Below are 20,551 nucleotides of genomic sequence, written 5' to 3'. Positions count from 1 at the left end.
ATCTTCCAGTTGATCTGTCTGGTGGTGGGTTGAGAGACCCAGCGAAGTAGCCATTCAGACCAATTAATCCACATAGTGTTTGGAGTCCTCCGTTGAAGTATCCGCTACTAGCTCCTGCACAACATCCTCTGTTAGAGGCGGTGTGTCAGGAGCCGCCTCAGAATCTGATGAACCAGTGCTCTCTGTGGATTCTCCCGGGTCCTCTGGCACAGGGATTTGTGGTGGAGGAATCTGTGGAGGAGGCTGCGGAGCCAGTCGGTCTGGGGAAGGTGAAGCAGGAGGCTGGGCCAGCAACGGTAAAATTGTTCAAATTAACAATTTGAACTTTGTTCTGGTTCAGGTTCATGGGTATTTTATCTAACACTCTGAATCAGTTCCAGTTCAGACACTAACTTTAAAAGAAGTGATTTGCTAACCAGTTCAGGCAGCAGTTTGGATACATTTCATGCAACATCAATCTTATTTGCTTGCAATGAAACCCTATAAAATGAATACAATAACTATTTTACATGAGAAAAAATGTTTTTAAAAACTGTTTATTGTGAATTTAACAGAGTTAACACATACAACAGGACTAAAAAAAAAACATTAATCATACAGCTGAAAGCTGAGCAATTAGTTACTCATGCACTTACCTGCATTTACCCAAATCAAAGACTCTGAATTTAAGATGACCTCCTTTAAAAGTAGAGATTAAATACATGTTATACCTGCATTTACTCAAAAGGAACAGGACTTTGAATTTAAGATGACCTCCCGATTTCTAAAATAAAAACTTGGAAAAAAACTACTCTGATTCAGGTAAATACAGTATTTTGAGCCAGTGACCACTTTATGTTTGGTTCAATACAATCAAAAGATTTTAGGTTTGGGTTCACTTGTGTCACTAGGGGTGGGGAGCGGAGGGAACCCTCTGAACCAGATTTGGGGTTTTGGCTTAGTTTGACTCCCTGGACACATCACAGTAAAAACTGGTTCTACACTCCTCTCCCATAGAGTTAGAAAAATGCTATGGTGAGATTTGTCTGGCTATTAAGCAGAGGTTTTCCTGAACACAATGGATAGTCAGGATTAAGAGACAAACCTATGTGAGGAAGAAACATGGAGATAAAACTTAGCAATATCCATTTAGCTGGTGTGATATTCACCTTGATAACAATCCAGATTGAATTCAAATCCCTGCAGCTTGCTAGACAGCCTTGGGCAGGATACAACTTCAGTGTATTTGGGGAAGGAACAGATGCTCAGTGATAGAGCAGAAAGTTGTAGAATAATCAATGCCTAGTATTTCCACCAAAGAGAATCTTAGGTAGAAGATCACAGGAAAGACCCTTACTGAGTCACTGCCAACTGGAGCACACAATACTGCGTTTGCTGGACCAATGGTCTGCTTCAGTATAAAGATTATTTAATATGCCTAACCAGTCTTACAGGGTGGTTCTTCAGTGAAAATAGGATCAACTCATCTATTCTTTAGCAGGACAGAAAAAAATAGGATCAATCCATGTATGTTCCTCAGCAGGAGGGCAGGAAACAAGTAATGAAGTTGCAGCCGTGTTCTTAGGAAAGTTCATAGATAAAACATTTTGGACAGGACAGTGTCATCACCATTTGGTAAGGCAGTTTTACAAAACTGCTGGGGACCATCTCCTCTCCCACTTTTCCACACCAGTTTCAGGTTTCCTCATTTCACCTACTTACTAGCAGGAGGAAGTTAAAAAGGGCTAGGCTACAGCCTCTGTTTCTCAGTGGTTGATTGCTGGCTGTGAGGGCGAGGAAGCTGGACTTACGCAGCCATTGGTGTCAAGCTGAAGGTAGGCAGAAATACTGCTACTTCATGCCACTCACTACATCACCTTATTTTGGTGACACTGGCCTGAGAGGGATGATCCATCTCCTGAGTAACATGTAAAGAGAGGACTATAAACTTTTGAAGAATCCTGTTGGATCACACCAGATCTTTGTTTTTCACTGTATGGGTTTCTGGGAAACCTATAAGCAGGACATGAAGGGAAACAACCCTCTTGAATTTGTCCTCCATTCATTCAGTGAGCACACAGCCTCTGAACCTGGAGGCTCTATTTAGCTATCTGACTCAACCTTTCATTCCATCAGTTTAAATCTTCATGAACTGAGTGATCCTGTGTTTTAGTTTGAGTGAGAAAAATCTCTCTCTATCCACCTTCCCCTCAGCATGCATTTTCATAAACCTCTATCATGCCCCCTCTCAAGGTACTTCAATCCACTGGTCCTTTTGACTGCCCTTTGCACCTTTTCAATTCTACAATATGCTTTTTGAGATGAGTCACCAAGACTATATACCGCCCCATAGGGATGTGCACGAGCTGGTTCAATACCCCCTCTGGGAAGCGCCGAACTGGCTCAGGAGCCAGTGTTTGAGCCAGTCCAGCAGGGCAGGGAGCAGTTCCCTGAAAAAGCAGGTAAGGAGTGCCTCACTTGCTCATCCACCACCCCGCTGCTTTTCTGGCGGTGGCGTCTGCTCTCCAAAGGTCGTGTGCAGCTTCGGCACTGTTCCCTGCAGCCTTGGCATGCACATGGCCGGTGCGCACGCCACACGCAGCCTTTTGGAGAGCAGGCATCACCGCCAGAAAAGTGGCAGGGCGGTGGAGAAGGAGGTAAGGAGCTCCGGCTTTTTAAAGGAACTGCTCCCCACCCTGCCGGCGGCTGCCTGAGCCACCTGTGCACCAGTCCCTACCAGCTACCATGTCACACAATGCAACCCCAGCATTTCTGACCCACTGGGGCAGCTGTGCGTGTGAAAGCCCGTCCTAGTGGTACTGCAGAACAGCAGGCAGGCAGTTGCACAGTCCTACTTCCACTGGAAACATGGAAGAAGCATGACACAAGTGCCTGTGGGCTGTTTTAATAACTTGCACTCTTGCACAACACAGCAGAGTTAGCCTTCAGCCGGCAGGTTGGAAACACAGTATTGCATTGTGCAACATGTTGGCCACTGTATTACAAATGTGGCTGCCACACAAAATTATATAATATCATATTCATATAATAATACATAATTTTATATAATAAAAAATTATATAAGGCATTAAAATTGTCCAAGAGTATGTTTCTATCCTCGGGCACTGATGTTCCACAAATCCCAGTTCAGGAACGAGCCATCTCAGAGTCCTGCCATGCACCTATTTAATAGTACAATCATACATACAATGTGCACATTGCAGAGATGGGTCATCCTGGATTGTTAGATCAGATTTCATCTAATGATCTGATTTCTATGCTTATATAAAGGAACAGGAACTCTTGGGCTCCTGCAGATAATGAATGATAACTTGTACTGATTTTTATAATTTAAACACCAGTTGCCATTTAAGTATGACACTCTTTCCTTTAAGGTGGCAAGCCTAACAAACTGTGTTCCATCCCCATCACTGCAGGATCATCAAAACCCAGCACACACCTTTGTTAAAATATTTCACATATAAAAGACTGTAGGGACATTTTGTAGGAAAAGCGAATGCAGGAAGATGTATTGTGTGGTGAAGACTAACAAGCAGGTTATCTTGTTAGATACACATACTAACTCTTGAAGGAGCCCAATAGCCTGGAAAGGAATGAGCAAGATGAACAGCTAAATCCCTACACAGTAGGGATCCTTGTTTGAAAAATTCAGCAGCATCCTGGACCCCCAAGAAAGCATTAAAAGATAACAGGCTATATGCTTGCTGCAGGCTGTTTTATAGTATTTTCATTGCTCTGAAGTAACAACAGGAAGTCCTTGCCTGTCCTGAGAGAGGACAGAAGTAAAAAGAAATGAGAAATTCAATGCAGCTTTTAGCAACGGCTTCGACAGGACACACTCATTGATTAAATCCTGAATTCCTCATTCACTTGAAATTTGCTCCCCTTGGGTATCTCTCCTGCTCTGACACAATGTAGGGAAATCCTTTGCTAGGTGGGAGAGAGGAGGGAATAGGGGTGTAAAAATGAGGAAGAGTTCCGGCATGTTGAATTTGACATTGAAAAAGTTCACAACAGCAGCAAAACCTTGAACAATTACAAGGAATGACACACCGAGTTGTGTGGGCGAAATCCATCTGCAGCACTCCCGAGACAGCTTTACTCAGCCTTGTTCAGCTCAGGTATGTGCCAGAAGGCAATATACAGCCTTCTGAGTACAAGACCACTCAACTTACTGCTGCCACAATTATAAAGCATGGGACAGGAGAATGAGCATGTTAAAACTGAAGTACTGTCGTCTCAAAATGAGGTTTCCTCAGCAAGAGAACACATGTCTATGAAGAGAGCCACAAAAGGGCTAAGCCAGAACTAGCCTTGGGGGGGGGGGGGGGGAGAGACAACATGGCTCATGTAACCTGATCTACAATCTAGGTGTAATCTAATTTACATTTTCCAGATTTTCCAGTGGGCGGGAAGTCTGTAATCCTCCTCGATTTCCCAGATCTACATCCATGAATGACAATGAACAGTGATGTAGAACAAGAAGTATGTGTTGCATGGTTGAATGCAGAATTAAGGAAGGCTCAAGAATACAAGAGGCAGCTTAAAAATAAAACAGGAAGAGGGAGATCCTCATTCAGCCCATAAGCGCCCCTTCTGGTATCTCAACTACTACTGGTGCACAGTCCTCTGGCTCAGCCTCAAAGTCCCACTTGAACTTCTTTGTTAGGTGGGCTTTAAATCGTTCTGCCTTTTTTCTCAGGATCCTGTCGACAGTTGGGCTGCAGGTGTAGGAAAAGAACACCTAGAGAAACATAATACAAAGCAATTTGTAAAATAGTATAACACGCACAGTGAATCTAGTGGTTGGAGGCTATCTAGTGGACACAAATCCTAATGGTGTGGGTCAGGCATCTACTGGAGCCTTCCTCATTCATCATAAATCTGATGAAGTAGACTATAGTCCACAAAAGCTTATGCTAAAATAAGTTCGATCAGCTTGAAGGAACTACAAGACTCTGTTGTTTCTGCTGTAAAAATGTTTAAGGGGTGGAACTTCTATACCCTGCTCAACATACTCCTTCTTGGTGGACCAGCCCTCTGGAATTTGTTGCCCATTTAAAGCAAGACCCCAAATTAAGATATCAAAAGTACTCAAGTTCTACGGCAAACGGATTTACAGCTTTAGCCCCACTTTTGGGGCTGCTTCCTCAGGTAAAAGTGCCCAAGCCCTGAGTTTCCTATCTTCATATCAGCAAATATTAATCTAAGTGAGCATTACAAAATCTTGTGTGTAGAATCACACACAAATAAAATGTGCCAGCACACAAATAAAATGTGCCAGCAAGAAGATAATGCCAGAAGTTCAAACTCAAATATGTCTTCCTCCCACCCATCTGGAGACATCTGATGCATCTCTCCCAAGTCCTGATAGGCACCAAACTAATCAGAATGAGCTGGAAAGATTCTAGAGTTCTGATCCAACTTCAAGAAAAGCTGATCTAACCCACGCTCAATTATCTCTGTTTTGGATGCAAGAGAAGGAATAGAACAGCTGTGCAGAAATTAAAATCTCAAATAATGCCCATTACAACAATTCTTGTTAATGTACGTACAATGAACATGTAACTGTTCCTGTCACACAATTAAAGAACTCTTAGTTAATTACTCATATGAGGTTTAATCCATTAATTCATTAAATCTCTGCTGTATATGGCTAAAACAACAGTTCTAAAGAGTGGGGGGAAATCTCTTTGTAGATACACACGTGTCGCAGCAGACATAATCTTAGAAGAAGCAGGTGTGTTCTTGTGAGCAAGAGGCAAAGGAGAAATGGCTCTTCTAATATGGCTCCTGCCACCCATGATTTCTGGAAGCACTTTTATTAAAAATAATTAACCATTACAAATGCTTCCTGATTGTTCAGAGAAACCTTTATAATCAATTTACATGTTTTAATCAATAAATGTAACTGACTATAAACTTGACTTTGAAATGGAGTTTTAAAGTCTCTCACCTATAAACCCATTAACTATTCACATTTTTGAGATTTTCTTCTGGCACTTTTGAACTATCACAAATACGTTTGATTAAACAAGAACATTGAATCTCCAAGCTCATCTCTGCTGCTACCATGCTACATTTGCCACACATAATTCATTTCCAAGGCAACAGACTGATGGCCCAAAGCAAAGACATTGCTATTGTAAGATAAAGCAAAAGAGAAAAGACCTACAGACATCGAGAACACACTGAAAGTTAATGGGGTGGTTAATTGCTTTGTGCACAAGGGTCCTTTCCCCTCTTGTATATTATAGTGTGAAGTGCTGCTCCTACTAAAATCCTTATTTTATGAAGTGATCCCAATATTAGAAAATGGAAACCCAAAATTCTGTGTTTCATCCACTTCACCAGCACAGTAAAATACATATGAAAGTTGATGTGGGTTAAAGCTCAGCTGCTGGTTTTTAAAGTCAGCCAGCTACAGCCAAGATCATACATACATACATACATACATACATACATACATACATACACACACACGATCTTGCTGCCTGCTAGGCAAGGCTAGTAGTTTTCAGTATGTGCAAATTTTGACATTGGCACAGAATCTGACAATGAATACATAACACTGAGAATCTCCACTTTCATTTTGTTGTTTAAAAACAAGTATTCCAGCCCTCATGGAATTGAGTTTTAAAAATGCCACTGACTGTGAAATGTCCCAGAGTTCAGTGTTAATGGGTGGAGCTTCTATACCCTGCTTGATGTACTTATCGTTGATGGGTTCAACACATTCTACCTTATCCATGGACCCCTCTTCAATGCATCACTTTCCAGACTAGGAGGGCAGAAAGCAATTGCCCTGGGCCTCACACATGGAGGGCACCACATCAGCACTGATCAGCAGTATACCACAACCAAAGAAAGCTGGTTGTACTGGCATTTTTACTCTGCCAGTTTACCAAGTAAAATCAAAATTTTGACACTGTCCTCTGACTTCTGGGAATTCTATGTTTCAGCCAGGAACATGTGATAAGGAAAATGGAGCACTTATTTTATCAGAATAAAAACAGAAAATAGTTCTTTAGGGATTCACTTAAGGAGGATGCTTTTCATAACATTTATAAACATGATGTCTTCCAACCATTAGCAAGCACTAACCACCTGAGATAAAGGACTAAATGCGTACTCCTATATGTTATGCTTATGGCTTGCTTGTGAATAGAGAAGGGATGTAAAGTGTTAACCAGTGAACAGGTATAGTCCTACTTCCATTAAATGATTAAGCAGAATGTTTAAGTTGGGGCCTGATCAACCTTGGGCCTGATCCAGCAGGGCTGTTCTTACGTTCTTCATGTCTGTTTAAAACTTTGCCACAGCTCAGTGGGCAACAGCAAATTCAGCACTTGAAGTGGCTAAGATGTTCAAACAGGCCTTCTTCAGGGTTAATGTCTTTGAGAACCCTTCTCGAAGCCGCCAACAAAAAAACAATAGCAGGCGAAATTTTCTGAGGGCTTGCAAATAAACAGAGACATGCATAGCTAATGACTTGCTTGAGTATTATCAAGTGCCACCTGCTGTCAGCTAGGGTGGGCTTGAGCCCAAAAGTGTTTCGGTGGTGGCGGAGGTGGCTCTTTAAGGGTGGGGGAGGGTGCTCATTGGGACAGCAGCATACCTCCCTGCCGCCTGTTCCCGGCCAGAAGTACCAGGCGCACATGCGCCCATCCTGTACGTGCGCGTGCATGGCAGATGGGCCCACACTCGTGCGCCTGGTACTTCTGGCCGGGAACGGGGTGGCAGGGAGGTACGCCAAGCCCCCAAGGGGCTTTAAAACCATGGAGCGCCAGCAGGGGAAAAGTGGCGGGAGGGGTGAGTGCACCCTCCCTCGCCGCCGAAATGGCCTCGGTAGCCAAAACGTTTCTGAGGCCTCTGTAATGGCCTCCAAAACATTTCAGGCTCAAGCCTAAACTAGGGATGTGCATGAACCTGTTCAGAGGCCCTTTTACAGGCCTTCGAACAGGTTCAAATACCGGGGGTGTTTTGAAGTTCAATGCGGTGGGTGCCCTTTAGGGGCGGGGGAGGGTGCACTTACCCCTCCCGCTGCTTTCCCTCCACTGGTGCTCATTGTCGGTAAAAACCTTTGGGGCGTCACGTACTTCCTTGCCACCCCTTCCCAATACTCGGTTGGAAGTGGGCAGAAGTACCAGGTGCGTATGCACATGTCTGACATGCATACGTGCGACAGGTGCATGCACACCCGGTACTTCTGGCCACTTCCGGCCGAGGAGGGGGAAGGGGCGGCAGGGAGGTATGCTGCTGCCCCGAAGGTTTTTAGCGGCAACGAGTGCCGGTGGGGGAAAGCGGTGGGAGGGGTAAGTGCACCCTCCCCCACCCTTAAAGCAGCATCCCCACCAGAATCAAACCGCCCCACTGTGGTTCCGTGAACATTCCTACTGCCAACAACTCATAAAGCAGCTAGACGATGCCTCCCCCAGCTGTCTGGGATAATTTCTGCATTGCTTCTGTTCGGCTTCTGTGCTGGAATGAAGCAACCTATAATTATGCAGCCTGATTGAATTTCAGTTTGTTGACAGGACTGTTGTAGCAGCATCAGATCTACAGAAGGAACAACACAGAATAGCTAAATAGGGCCAAGGTGTCCTTCCCCCCACCTCTCTCTTTTACTTTTACACACACGGTGCTCCTTGGAATAAAAATCTACAGTGTTCCTTTAATAAGAAGTTTCTCATTTCAAGGAGCAACCTCAATAAGGCCAAAACTAGGGGTCACTGCGACCAAATGGGAGCTACTGACAGCGGCAACCCCACATTGGGTACCCTCTCCTATCTCTGTCATATGTAGTTGAGAAAGTGAACAGTGTGATAACCCTGAACAGTAACACTTAATATGTAGCATCTGTATTGCACTTTTTGAAAGTGCAAAGCACTTCACATTATCTTGATGTAATCCGTATTACTCTTACAGTGTTGCTGTATAGCTATCCCCATCCTGCAGTTTGGAAGCTGATGATGAAAACAGGTGGCTTGTTAAGGCCACTTCATAAATTTATGGCAGAGGCAAGATTTGTCCACTTGGGTCAGAACTAGATGGACTACTGTCACATCTACTTCTGACCCAAGACACACCCACCCCACCCCCTAAATTTGATGTTTTGCTTTTTTTAAGGTGTGCTTTAATAGCAAAATCTAAAGAAAGAAACACACACACACACAACCCGATTTCTAACATTCTGGCAAAAACCCACCAGTTTCAAGACTGCAAGAGTCAACTCTTAATTTGATGTTGCATTTTGAACATGTAAGCAATTCTTGTGGAAGTTCTTCACACTGCTGTTTCACCGCCTACATGCTAACAAAAGCCGCTCGCTTACCTGCAAAGTGTTGGTTAAAAAGTTGTCCTGGGAGACTATGTCCACAAAGAAATCAGAAGGGATTTCACTGAGCTGATGGTACAGGACAGAAATGAGGTTGCTGAACAGGGCTTGATGCTTCACTATGGCATCTTCTGACCGGCATAAGAGATTCAGGAATTTTTTCCAGTGCTCAAAGGCATCGTACACATTACCAATAAGGAAGCAGATGAAGGCAAACTGCAACTCCCCTGGAAAGGTCCCATCAAGGAAAGATAAGGGGGGGGGGGAGCATAGAAACAAGAAGGTCTTTAGCTTCAATGTTGATGGCTTGGTTAAAGGACACATTACATTTGAGAGCGGTGCACATTTTTGTCTACAAGCAGATGTCATTCCATGCACTGACACATTCTCACCTTTGTTGTTTAAAGTGCCAAAGATAAAACTATCATTACTACATCCTTAAAGAGAACTGTCTTGGGGCCAAACTATGTGTGATGTTAAAGGCATCATGCAGTTAGAGGCTTGAGTGTACTCATGAGCAGTAGCCGTGTGAGGCTGAAGGACAAAAGGGAGGAAGCATTTAACCCGTTAACTCCACACTTTCCCCATAACTGTCGCCACCCCATATGTAGCAAATGGAACCTTGGGGACTAAATAGCCATTTCGGGGTGGGGGTGGAGATATGATATTCTGCAGGAAAACTGCATGGTGGCACAGGTAGCAAATTTAGCCAGAAAAATAAGAAACATTTTGCAAAGGAGCCTATTTTACTCTGTCACACTGAGGCTGGTGTTTGACGCTGATACGCTTGTTTGTTTTTAACAATGTTTTTACAAGGTATTGTCATCTGTTTTTACATAATAAATTTGAATGTCTTAAAGGAGTACTTGGGAGTCACCTTAAATATGCTTATTGCATCACCAGCTTATCAACTTATATTCTGTCACTTTGCCAAATGCAATCACACTTTTCACACTGTCCTGTGACATCCAAAAGACCTCTAGGTTTTGGCCAGGCATACGTGATAACAGGAAAGCTGCACAATTGTGCAAGAATAGAACAGCTAGAATATAGTTCAGAAAAGATCCAAAGTAAGGAATTTGTCTGTAGCACACCTGGACAGAAAGAGGGTGACCTACAAAGCTAGCTCTAGCATAAAGCAGAATTGTACCTTGTGACCCACCAAGCCAATACAGTGGCCCACAAGGAGCTCCATAAACCTCCTGTTTTGGCGGCATGCCATGCTCAAGCACCTGGCAGCTTGGTGGGTCAGAATTTGTGGAGGCATGGAACAGAGCCTGGGGCAGCAGTGTCTGTCTCTCCCATGCAGCCCCATTCCCTTCTCCGTAGCAGAGAGCAGGCAGCAGGCAAAACCACACCAAGGTGCAGAGGGCGAGAGGGCTGAACACGGACTGTAATTAGTAGTACAGCAACACTTATGTGGCCCTCTTGCTAAAAATGTTGGCCACCACTGCTGTAGGAATTGGAGAGCTTTTGAGAAGGCACATCACCAGCCCTTCATCAAATAAACATGGTGCCCAGTCAAGGATTCTGAAGAACTTAATAGTTTCCATGCTGACACACCAACAGATTTCTTTTTCATAGTACAAGATTATTATTTGTTTACATTTCCAGCTTGACCTGTCCCTTAGGCTCAGCAAGGGTCACAGTATTTAATATTTAAAAATACACAAAACAAAGCATATGAATAAGGGCCCATAAACATTGTCTTGGCTTATTGGGCAGTCTCCATTTGTGAACATCACCAATGCCCACCCCCAATCCTCTGATATGTGCAGATCTGGAGATTTCCCACTTGACCGGGACAAAATATAAACAAGAGACATTTCTGATGTTTCTTTTCTTGATATTCAGAAGAAAATCTGGGGGAGGGGATGTGAGCAGCTTCTGGCCAAAGGACCAGCTGTACTTGCCCCTGGCGAATGGATTTGTGGATGCCTCCATACAAAGCAGTGACCAGGAAGCTTAATCTCGGAATGCACTAAAATCCTAATTACTTGCGGAAGTAATTAAGCTGCATTTACTGCACAGAACTTTAGGGGCAAATATATACGTTTGTGTAAATTAGCAGAAATTAAAGAAGGGTTTTTATTTGTTTGTTTAAAATAATTTTATCCTGCCCCCCAATGTGATACTGCTTGGGGAAGCTCACCAAGACATTTTATAGTTATTATTAGTAGTTCCCCAGGTGTAATCCTGAAGAGGCTATTGCCATACCAGCTTCCTTTCATAGTTCTCTCACCATATTATACTTCTAAGGTGTTATTCAAGGACATGCCCCCTAGAGAAGACTTTAACATCAGCCCATAACTTTTCTACGTTTCCAAGAAAGCAGATAATTAAGGTGCCACTACTGAGGGACACCAGCTGATAATCTTTAGTAAGACATTAAATAATGAATGTCACATTACTTTAATCTATCTAAGCAGTTCCAAGGCTCTACCACAAGGGGACACCAATACAGTACTGCAAATGGAAAGCTTCTGAATAAATTACTTGTTCTTTTTGTTCCATCATGTTGTCTAATGGGACTGGGGAAAACAAATTCAATCCTATTTCAGGATATCTTACTAGGAATTGCCTGATTTTATGGACTGGTTTAAGCACAATAATTTTAATTAAGGTTATCTTTCCTTTGCCTGGGAAGATTATCAGGTCTGTCCCCCACTTATAAGCAACAAAAAGTAGTCAGCAGCAGTCTGCACACAACCCAAACCAATCACATCTAGTTCACAATGGAGGGCTGCTTCTCAGATTACTCCTGGAAGGCATAGGTGCATCTGTAGCCACACACTGAACTACATACAATACATGCAATGGTGTTGAGAGAATAGATACAGTCGACATCTGCAAGTGGCTCTCCTGAAAGTCACTTTGAAAACAACATGAAAAGCAACTTTTGAGAAAGCTGGCTTACTCACCAAGCACATCCTGGGGATTGCTGGCATACTGCTTATTGATCACAGTCTCCAGGGCATAGCTGAGGTCCATACTGTGCCTGGTAACTTCCTCGGGTGTAGCACCTTCAGGGTACATTTGCTTCGGTATTTCTGTGAACCTGATCTCAGTGCCAGCTTTCAGCTGCATTTTGGGTAGCCGGGCCAGACCTTCTGCATAGCTTTTGCACTCTGTGTCATAGCGAGGCAAATTCTGTTCAACTCGATCTTTCGTGTACCTCCCAGGCAAAACAGGCAGCACCTCCGAAAAGGCACATATCTGTCCACTTTCTGGTTGCAACTTTTGCATCAGCAATTCATTAATGAAGTTAGTGAGAGAGATCCATTTTTTAAGAGTGCCATAGGGGTAAGGGCCCAGAAATTTGTCCATTTCCTGCAGGTTGGCCCGCATGGCTTCAATCTCATCTTCAGATGCAGGGGTGAGGTCCACCTCTTCTTTGGCTCTGTCCCAATGCAACACTCGTAAATCTCGCTGCTGTAAGCTCAAGAAAAAGCCAGTACGAGGACCACTTTCTTTGCTATTGTTCTTATCAACTGAACTGTAGTGAAGGAAATGAATCCCTGGAGGAATCATCTTAACTCCTCGGAACCTGGGCCCTACCTGCCAAGTGTTGTAGTCAATGCCAAACTCTGTTCCTTCTGGGACATTCAAAATTATAACTGTGGCGCCCTCAAAAAAGAGTCGTTTGGCTAGGTCTTGATCAATCTCCATTTCTGCCATCAATGATACTCCCTTGGCAACTGTAAATCTAATTGGAAGGGCAAAAAACCAACAATTAACATGGATTACAAGCATTGCCAAAATATAGAGAAGGCTGAATAAGCAAGACTGAAGAATATAGTACACCTCTCAGACCTCCTGGACTGTGAGAAATATGATTATTATTAATTCAGTTTCTATACCACCCTTCCACAAATGGCTCAGGGTGGTTAACACAGAGAAATAATAAATAAATAAGATGGAACTCTGTTCCCAAATGGCTCACAATCTAAAAAGAAACATAAGATAGACACCAGCAACAGTCACTGGAAGTACTGTGCTGGGGGTGGATAGAGCCAGTTACTCTCCCCCTGCTAAATAAAGAGAATCACCATGTTAAAAGGTGCCTCTTTGCCAAGGGGATATGCCAAGATAGCAGGGGATATACTTGCAAATGACAAAGTCCGACCAGGTGTCCAAAGTACTCAGATATTTAGATTTGGCTTTCAAATGCCCTGGATGCTTCTATGGTGGCAAAGGGGGCAAGATTTCCTAAAACAGAGAACACAGATTTTACCTTCCAGACTTCTCCAAGGAATTTGTCAAGGAGGAGATAAAGAGGACCTATAGTGTAGTCCTTGTACTACTGCTAAACATTTATATAGTGCCACCAATATACTGGACCTGTACAGAATGTAAAAATTGGCAGAAGGACAACATGGGAGAGAAAGCACAGAGGGAAAAATAAAAGCTTCTAATATAATTCAAGGTACTTCATTTCAACCACATGATCAGGAAACTACTTGGAAATCTACCTAGAAATCAGAATGGATTCAGACACCTTACCCAACATCTGCACTTGGCAACATCCCACCAGAAATTTGTAAAAGCATATACAGGGAGCTGCATGGGTCCATCATTACTAACCGAAACTCACCCATTTCACACCTTATTACATACAAAATACATAGCTATTTATAAAAGACTGCCAGCCTCCTTCCTGAGAGAAGCATCACATATTTTTAAAGTGGAACGTGTCACAGAAGTTTAACAGCTGCAAGCAGCTGAAACTGAACAGCTGAAATAGGTCTGTGCTGCAATAATACACACATTGCATGAAAATCCCAGGTTCAATCTCTATTTAAAGGATCAGGTAAGAGATAATAGGAAAAACCCTCTGCCTGACACTCTGGAGAGTATTGCCTGCCAGTTTAGATAATATTGGGCTAGATGGACTGTTGGTCTGACTCAGTCTAAGGTAGCCTCACATAAGCAACTCCCACTGTTGAATTCCCTTCATGTGCAGTAGAAAGAAGCCACAGAAACCTCAGCCAGGAAACAAACTGCAAGTCCTGAAGTTAATTTAAACAACTGAGCAGACTTGCACTCTTCTTATATTTATTACAGGGCTGAAGAGCCGCGCGGGGGGGCAAAACCACAACTGGACTTGGAGCTAGCGAGAATTTTCTGCGGAAAGAAGCAAGAAAGAAGGTAGCGGAGAAATAACCGCCATGAAGGTGGTTCAGCCAGCCCGCATCTAGCCGGGGAAGCATAAGGGCTCCCTGAGCAGCAGGAGAGCGCCATCGATCGGGGTTCGATGGGCAGGAGCTGTCAAACACGACACGGCTCTTCCTTCCACCCGCAGGGGCGACTCGCAACCCGCAAGAAACAGGAACCACACGGAGCCCACCCGGGGGAACAAGACGCCGCCACTCCATTCCCACCTCTTGCCGCAGCCAGCGAGATCTCAGCGTTGGGGAACTCAGCAACAACTTCCGGCAGGAAAGACCGCTCTCCAATGGCCCATGACCATAGAGTCAGAAAACGGTCCTTTCCAGGAAGTAGCCCGAGCAGGTCTCGCGGCCGAGTTTCACGGCGTTCCGTCTTGTGGGTCGGAAACGCGATTGGAGATGTCCTCCTTGGTGGTAAGGAGGTTTTTTTTAATCGAAAGAGGCAGTGGCGGCTGGTCGCTTCTTTGAGTTAGTTAGTAGGTGCACTTCTTAAGCACCCTTCCCTTAGTCTCTTCCCCACACTAGGACTTGTATTGTATAGTACTTATAAAAGAAAGACAAAATATGGGTCCAAGGTGCAATGGTTTCCCACTGAAGAACCCTTAACTATCATTATTATTAATGATATTAATGATATAATGATAAACTATCATTATTGTTAATACTATCATTATTACGCACGTTGCTAGTAGGAATTTCTTCCTGGGTTGAGTCTGAGCTGAAAAATTAGTTTGGAGAACGAAAAACGAAAAGAAGTCTACAAACTCTCAGTTGTCTTTAATTGTAAGGTTTCTGCTCATCATCAGCTGGTCGGTCATGGATGGAGGAACTGTTCCAGGGAGTATTATTATTATTAGCAATAGCAATAGCACTTACATTTATATACTGCTCTATAGCCGAAGCTCTCTAAGTGGTTTACAATGATTTTAGCATATTGCCCCGAACATTCTGGGTACTCATTTTACCGACCTCAGAAGGATGGAAGGCTGAGTCAACCTTGAGCCCCTGGTCAGGATCAAACTTGTAACCTTCTGGTTACAGGGCGGCAGTTTTACCACTGCGCCACCAGGGGCTCCTTATTAATTATTATTAATAATTCGATTTCTACACCACCCTTCCAAAAATGGCTCAGGGCAGTTTACAAAGAGAAATAAAGCAAATAAGATGGCTCCCTGTCCCCAAAGGGCTCACATTCTAAAAAGAAACAGGACACACACCAGCAACAGTCACTGGAAGTACTGTGCTGGGGGTGGATAGGGCCAGTTACTCTCCCCCTGCTAAATAAAGAGAATCACCATGGTAAAAGGTGCCTCTTTGCCCAGTTAGCAGGGGTTATTTCAAAAAAAAGAATTCTCAGGATACAATACACAGGGAGCAGCCTGTTTGGAGCCAGTTTCAAGAAAGCTCTACTTCCAGGGTTGCAAACTCTGATTGTTGCTATTTCTGGAGATCTCCCCTGCCCCATTTTTCACGTCAAGCCATTAAAACCTCCAGGATTGCTTTCAATAATCACCTGAACATTGATGCAGATCCCAAGGGACTTCAGGGTTGGCAACCTTATCTGATTCTTGTATCTACATAAGCCCTGTTCATACCTTGGGCCTGAAACCAAAGAGAAGAGTCATGCTGGCTAGCTGTGCTAATGCACTCCCTGGCCACCCCACCAAATGTCTCCACAATCAGCACTTCACTGCAGCATCAAGCTGTGCATGTGGACAGAGTTTCTCCCTGTGTTTTTGAACCCTGGCTGGCCAGGTTTGGACTCCTGGTGATGGAGCCAGTTTAAAGAAAGCTCTGCTTCCAGGGTTGCAAGCTCTGACTGACGCTCAGGGCAGGAAACTGCTATAGTATCCCTGACAGATGCCTATCCAGCAGGGGCATAGCAAGACTGAAGTAGGCCCTGGAACGAAAGTGAAGATGGGTCCCAATTCACACCTTTAGAAAGAATATTATTCCAGATAGTGTTGCTGAATGACATACCTAGAGATAGTCGGGGGTGGCCCAACACATGTTGCATGAAGCAACAGAAAACAATAACCTACCCCAATCTGCGGGTGGATGCTCAGCATTCTAAGGTCAGGTCATGCTACCAAGGCAGTGGCAGCAGCACACAAGCAGCCCCAGATTATGCTATTAAGTCAAGCAGTGGCAGCAGGGGTGTAAGCAGGAGGAAAGCGGCCTGCTTTAGCAGAATGGGGAAGGGAAAATGAACAGCATGCCCCAGTGGGGGTAAGGAAAGGTGGTGGCAGCAGGTGACAAGAAGATGCCGTGTGTGCCCATGCCTGAGGCAAGTGTCTCATGGAAGGGCCGCCTTGGAAATAGTACTTTTTTGAATTAGTTCCAATGAAATAGCTGGAAGTCTTTTATTTAGTTGTATTCCTATATTTTTATTCCACACATAAGAACATAACAGCCCTGCTGGATCAGGCTCAAGGCCTATCTACTCCAGCATCCCGTTTCACATAGTAGCTCACGAGATGCCTCTGAAAAGCCCACAGACAGGAGGTGAGCGCATGCCCTCTCTCCTGGATGCTTTCCAGATTACACCCTGCAACGAGGTCATGGCAGATCTCAGAAGTGTGCTTCCACAGTAGCCCACCAGATGCCTCTGAGAAGGCATCTCCTGCCTTCCTGTGTTGTGACACTGCAGTCCCTACACTGACAGCAAGGTGCCGTTCACATTTCCAGTGCCTTGTTTCAAATTTAATTGCTGTGATATAGTGCTATAGCGTCGTGTATCCGGCGTAAAAAAGTTGCTGTTTTTTGGGTTGTTAGTTTCTGTGAGACTGCCCCCGCCCCCGCTGTTTATGTTTCAAATGCGATTTGCCTGAACAGGAGCATTTTGCTGCTGTTGAGCAGCTAACATGGAAAGCGCCCTGCTGTTGCTCCCCTGCAACTGGCATTTAGAGGTATCTTGCCTCTGAGGCTGGGAGGTGGCATACAGCCACCAGACTAATAGCCATCCCATGCTTCTATGAGCTCAGGGGGGTTGTATGTTGTACTCCTCCTCTCTTCCTTACACTAACCTAAAAAATACTGCTAGGCCACCATTGAGCATGATGTCTGAGCAAGGATTTGGACCTGAATCACTCTGTTGTCTGACACTTTGTTATGCACGACACCATACTGGCTCTCACTGTCTCGATAGCAGGAGAAAGGCAGAGCCTACCCAAATAACAAAGGAGTCTAGGGAAATATTTCCTAACTCTATGTTAGCACCTATATGTGCCTGAGAGGTTTTTCTATGGTTTTCTGGTTAGTATCATTGCCACCTTGTCATTGTTTTTTACCATTTCAGCCCCTGTTCATAGACACGACAGTTTCAGTATGAACAAATGTAAAGCAATTAATTGATCAATTACCAGTTTTTCTATCCTTCTCAAGGTCTGCGATGGAATTACAAGACAAAATTAAATTCAGTGTCATGTAACTGAGGATACAGGATGCCCAGAGTCTGCAAGTTCAGCCTCGTTTGAAAAAGCATTAGCAACAAGAAAGCCCAGAATCCATTTTAAGTCTGACACCATCCTCCTAAATATACCAGTTTGAAAGTAAATCACATTGGCTGACATCCGAACTAATGCTGCACTAGTGCCAATGAACCAGGTTGCACCCATGCAATATGGCCATGTAACTGTGCAAAGTCACAGGGAACGCTGAGAACTTGCACTCCTTTTGTGCTTGCACAAGAATAGTGGAACAGGATGCGGGCATTTCACAGCAGGAGGTGTGCCACAAGTTGCACAAGCAAACCCAGTTCCGCTAGCACAACACTCGTCTGGAACACAAGCTTCTGATGCAAGCACACAACATCCTTGCACTAGTACATGTTTGCGTTAGCGTAGCAGTAGTCCAGATGCCAGCCACTGATGTCAATGGCTCTTTCTTCCAAGAAAATGCACTTAGAATTGCAAACCTGGTGTATAAACCTCCAGCAATTGCATTATGAAAATAAAGCAGCAGATGAAAGTAGAAACGTAACATTTGCATGCTATGACTGCTTCATTTAATCCACAGTAGAATGATAATACAACAGTATTGTGTATAAATAGGCCAGTGTTCTTCATTCTAAGGCCAGGGGGCTGGTGTTGGCCCCCACCAATCCTATGTGCAACCCCCTGGCAACTTTCTATTGGGCCTATGTGAAACTTCAAAGCTGAATTCTCTGCACAGTTCCACTGGCACCCTGTGGAAGTGACTGTTCCCATTGTGCATTTTGCCTAGCACCCGGGGATCTCCATTAAAGGAAATAGAGCCCTCTTGAGCCCCTGCTCCATTTGGAAGGCATGCACAGTGCTAGGAAGTGTTGCCCATCCCACTGCTTTTCTTCTAGACAGAGCTCTTAAGAGAGCACTCTATCTCTTAAAGGACCCTCCCAGTGCCAAGAAAAGGGTAGTACTGTGCAGAGGCTAGCACAGTGGGAAATGGCTCTCACATTGAAGGTTTTTTGCCAACTCCCCCCACCCCTGCCCACCACTTGAAAAATAGTGGATCACTGAAATAGGCCATGGTAGCAACAAAAATGCCTCATCCCATTAATTCTCATTTTCAGAATTTCTCACATTGACCTTTCCTAGCACTAAGTGCTGAGGACCTGCTCTAGGTTGAAAGTGGGACATAAAAACTGAAGCCAACCCTTTTCTGGAAAACATACTCACCACAGTGTGGCGTTCTGCCAGTTTGAAGAAGAAGGGACTGTGCAGGTGATGATTGGTTGAATGCCTGTGATGTCACAAAGCATCTTTCCCCACTCTTCCCAGAACATTTTTTCAGCTTAAAACCAATGCTTTTATAGGAAATCTGGTCTATAGGATTGTTTAAATTCAGAACCATACAGTGCTTTAAACAAACAAAAGAGGAAGACAGCCCATCAAAGGTATGGGGAAGGGGCCAAACTGGCAAGGAAATCAGCATCTGCTGTGGAGGCAGAGAGGTGTGTTATCTGGAAAGTGGAGGGAAAGCAAAATGAAGCTCACCCCACAGGGGCAAGGAAACTATCCTGTGCACACCCTAAACTATGTTGGTGGTTTCAAAGATTTGTCCACCAGACAAACCACACGCGGCAGTTGGAGGTGGAGGGAACATGTGACAGAATAGTCCCTATTTAAAGCCCTGTAGCACAGCCTGCATTTCATAGAGAGAGAGATCTCTAAGGGCAGGTTCAAATACAAGAGCAAGCAAAAGAAAACCACTGGATAGGGCCAAATCAGTGAGCACATGGAGCGTACAGAGTACACAGTACTGCTGCCGCTTCTGCATCATCCAAACCTGCCAATGCCCGGTGGAGAAGGTTGGGTGCCACCAAACATTCTCAATTTCAAGTGTAGGATATGAATGTCAGGTGGTGGAGGGGACTCAATACCTGACATTGGAGGGTTTGGGCCACACAGAAGTGGCCGTTGTTTTCTTCCTCTTCCTCCTCTGCTACTACTACTTCTTCCTTTTATAGACCGCTTTTCAACAAAGTTTCCAAAGCAGTTTACATAGAAAAAAATAAAGAATAAATAAATAAGAAGGTTCCCTGTCCAAAAAGAGCTCACAATGAGAAAAAACAACCACCCAAACCCATAAGGTAAACACCAACACAACAGCCACTGGAGAGATGCTGTGCTGGTGTTGGATAGGGCCACATCGTTTTCTCCTATTTACTTACCGCTCTTATGTCTGAACCTGCCCTATCAGCTCAAATCGGACTGGCAACGAGACTGAGGGAAGACATCCAAATGGGTACCTAGAATTGGCAGGCAAGTGGGAATGACAGCAGCAGAGTTGAATATGAGCAGCTGAGGACAAGAGATAGGCATGGAAGGAATGAGGTCACCATTGTGGATGATGCAGATGTGTAGAAATGTAGGGTAGGTGGGGCTATCCTATAATGTCTCAGGGTCTGGAACTTTGTCATTATTATTCAAGCAGCAATTCCCAGTTAGTTCTGCATTCTTTTATAGAATGTTTCCATCCTCTCACACTCAGTGTGTCACTAGCTTATCTCTGAATGTAGGGTCCTTAATTCCCAAGCTGCCCCTTTAGAACCTCCACTGCCCTC

The 20,551-nt window shown here is 44.2% G+C and overlaps 1 protein-coding gene across 5 annotated transcripts; it reads right to left on the bottom strand.

Annotated features, from left to right (window-relative positions):
* Positions 1–520: 520 nt before the first annotated feature.
* On the bottom strand, positions 521–19,186 carry AAR2 (AAR2 splicing factor). Of its 5 annotated transcripts, XM_053249599.1 has the most exons (5): positions 19,164–19,178; positions 16,019–16,107; positions 12,259–13,043; positions 9,335–9,564; positions 521–4,744 (listed from the first exon to the last, which is right to left on the bottom strand). In XM_053249599.1, the coding sequence occupies exons 2-5, from the start codon at positions 16,024–16,026 to the stop codon at positions 4,577–4,579; spliced, it is 1,191 nt and encodes a 396-aa protein (XP_053105574.1). In that variant the 5' UTR covers positions 16,027–16,107; positions 19,164–19,178; the 3' UTR covers positions 521–4,576. The 5 variants fall into 5 exon arrangements, with proteins under 5 accessions (XP_053105574.1, XP_053105579.1, XP_053105578.1 ...); XM_053249604.1 differs by lacking the exon at positions 16,019–16,107 and having other exon boundaries at positions 19,164–19,186; XM_053249603.1 differs by lacking the exons at positions 16,019–16,107; positions 19,164–19,178 and adding an exon at positions 15,187–15,823.
* Between the last annotated feature and the right edge of the window lie 1,365 nt (positions 19,187–20,551).

Source organism: Hemicordylus capensis, chromosome 4 (assembly GCF_027244095.1).
Source record: "Hemicordylus capensis ecotype Gifberg chromosome 4, rHemCap1.1.pri, whole genome shotgun sequence".
Classification (NCBI taxonomy): Eukaryota; Metazoa; Chordata; class Lepidosauria; order Squamata; family Cordylidae; genus Hemicordylus; species Hemicordylus capensis.
Note: the sequence above shows the minus strand (reverse complement) of the source record. Positions and strands in the feature narration are given on the sequence as shown.